Consider the following 2,265-nt stretch of genomic DNA (forward strand, 5'->3'; position numbering starts at 1 on the left):
ACATAAATGTGGCAGAGAGTTGTCCATCATCTGCTCCTGTAAGTGATGAGGAATTTTCTATGAGTTTATAATGTTTGTTATAATGAGACAGTGGTGAACTAAGAAGGACTTGAAACCTCTTTATTTTTAACTAATGTTATGTGCATCTGTTTACTCCATGTTATTGAACAGCTTAACACTCATCATTCTTTCCTTATTAAGCGGACACGATACTCAGCATTTTGGGAGCATATTTGGACTGAAAGAAGAATAAAAGCCCATGGTAGGCTCATGTTCTGACTGTTTAGAATGATAGATCTTCTTTAAAATATTATAAGAGTTTCGTTCAATAATTTAAAAGCTGATACACATTAACAAGCGGTGATAGAGAGCTGTTTTTCTTTTTGAGCCAAGCAGTTCTTACACTTATAGAGAGCTACTTAACTAGAAGTTATAATTCAGGTTTTTTTAGTAATTCAGTGGAACAAGATACTGTAACTTCAGACTGGTTTAAAAGCAATGTATGTTCTGTTGTCTGTTTAGTGCTGTTAAACAAGACTATTCATCTCAGGATGACTGCATTATGTGATTGTTCTCAATTTAAATTTATTTTGTATTGTGGATCTAAAGAATGTTTTATGCTTTCCTCTAGCATGGCAGAAGATGATATGTCAGTATAAGAAGTCAGTCAAGTGTAGGCATGACAATGTCTCACTTGCATCTCAGTACACTGAACCTGTGATCACTCAGAGAAATAAAAAAGGCAGTTTTCAGAATATCACTGTGGAGCAGTTGTTCCACATTGGAATGTTTTATCGACCTATTATTCTCCAAGGAAATTCTGGTAGTGGAAAATCTTTCATAGCACAAAAGATTATGTTGGACTGGGCATCTGAAAAACATTACCTTGAAGACTTTGATCTAGCTTTCTACCTGAGGTGTGAAGAGCTGATGTGTCTTTCTGAGGAGATGAACTTGATTGAGCTCCTGAGCTGGAATTGTAATTTTTCATCTGATCAGATCTCACAGATGTTACAGAACTCAATACAGAGAGTGCTCATCATCATTGATGGACTTGATGATCTGGATGACCTTAGATTCATGTGTCATGAATTTTGCATATCATCTAATTTAGAGAGAGCCCCTCCTGAGGTCATTGTTTGTTCCTTGATTCGTAAACAAATCCTGCCCAGATCTTTCCTGCTCATCACTACTAGAACTGAGGTCCCACAGGGCATGTTGTTTTTAGGACAACAGCATTTCTTTAAGATTGTAGGTTTCTGTGAGAAAGGGGTGGAGGAGTACTTCCAGAAGTTCTTTCAGGATGAGGAACTCTTCAGGAAAGCTTTCAAGTATTTGAAGGCAAACAAATCCCTCTATGCCATTTGCTCCTTTCCTGTTATCTGCTGGATCATCTGTACGGTTATGCGAGAGAGGTTTAGTGACGGTGCGGATGTGACAAGTGGACTGGAAACCACCACCTCTATCTACACTGGCCTCGTGTCCACTCTACTGGAGCATCACTGCCAGGGTTTGAGTCAGTCCGTCCTGACCATGCTGAGGAGTCTGGGTCAGCTGGCAGAGAAAGGGATGCTGGAACAAAAAGTCTTGTTCGATGAGAAAAATGTGAATGAAACTATTTCAGACCCTGCTGCCAGTCCATTCCTGTGCAACTTCCTCTCTAGGAGAAGAATCTACCAGGAGACGATGTTCAGTTTCATGCATCGCAGCTTTCAGGAGTTCTTCACTGCTCTGTACTATGTCCTTCTGGATGAAGAAGAGTCCCAGAGGAAATTGAGAGAGCTGCTTCACACTATAGAGAGAGGATGGGCTTTGTCCTGTTGGTCTGATAGAGACTTTTCAGTGGCAGGTTTAAAAACAAGACATTCAAAGCTGCTGCAGCCTGTGATTTTGTTCCTCTGTGGTCTCTGTAAGACAGAATGGATCCCGTCATTCTTTAAAAAGCACAATATGGCTGTCTCTATCAACATAGAAACCCAGCTTAAGGAATGGATCAATACGTGTTCACAGAGATATCAAAATGAACACATGTTGTTCATTCTCTGTTGTCTCTATGAGCTCCATGACAAGAGCTTTGTTGGGAAAGTTTTGGAACATTTGAGTTCGATAGATCTGTCAAATATTCCACTGAAAAATGCAGACTGCTGGATGTTGCAGTTTTGTTTGCAGAACTATGTTAACATCAGCAATCTGAGACTCAATATAACATCTGAAAATCTGAAGATTCTTCAGTCTGCACTGTACAGTTGTAAGGAGTTATGGTGA

General features: G+C 39.6%; 1 protein-coding gene across 1 annotated transcript; it reads left to right on the forward strand.

The window, feature by feature from the left end:
- Positions 1-642: 642 nt before the first annotated feature.
- Positions 643-2,265, forward strand: LOC137003115 (NACHT, LRR and PYD domains-containing protein 1 homolog). The gene has a single exon (XM_067363155.1). The coding sequence runs from the start codon at positions 643-645 to the stop codon at positions 2,263-2,265; it is 1,623 nt and encodes a 540-aa protein (XP_067219256.1).

This window comes from Chanodichthys erythropterus, chromosome 16, assembly GCF_024489055.1.
Source record: "Chanodichthys erythropterus isolate Z2021 chromosome 16, ASM2448905v1, whole genome shotgun sequence".
Taxonomy (NCBI): Eukaryota; Metazoa; Chordata; class Actinopteri; order Cypriniformes; family Xenocyprididae; genus Chanodichthys; species Chanodichthys erythropterus.

Bases quoted from the DNA above. Each gene is read 5' to 3' on its own strand.
- LOC137003115 (XM_067363155.1), top strand. From the start codon at position 643: ATGATATGTCAGTATAAGAAGTCAGTCAAGTGTAGGCATGACAATGTC.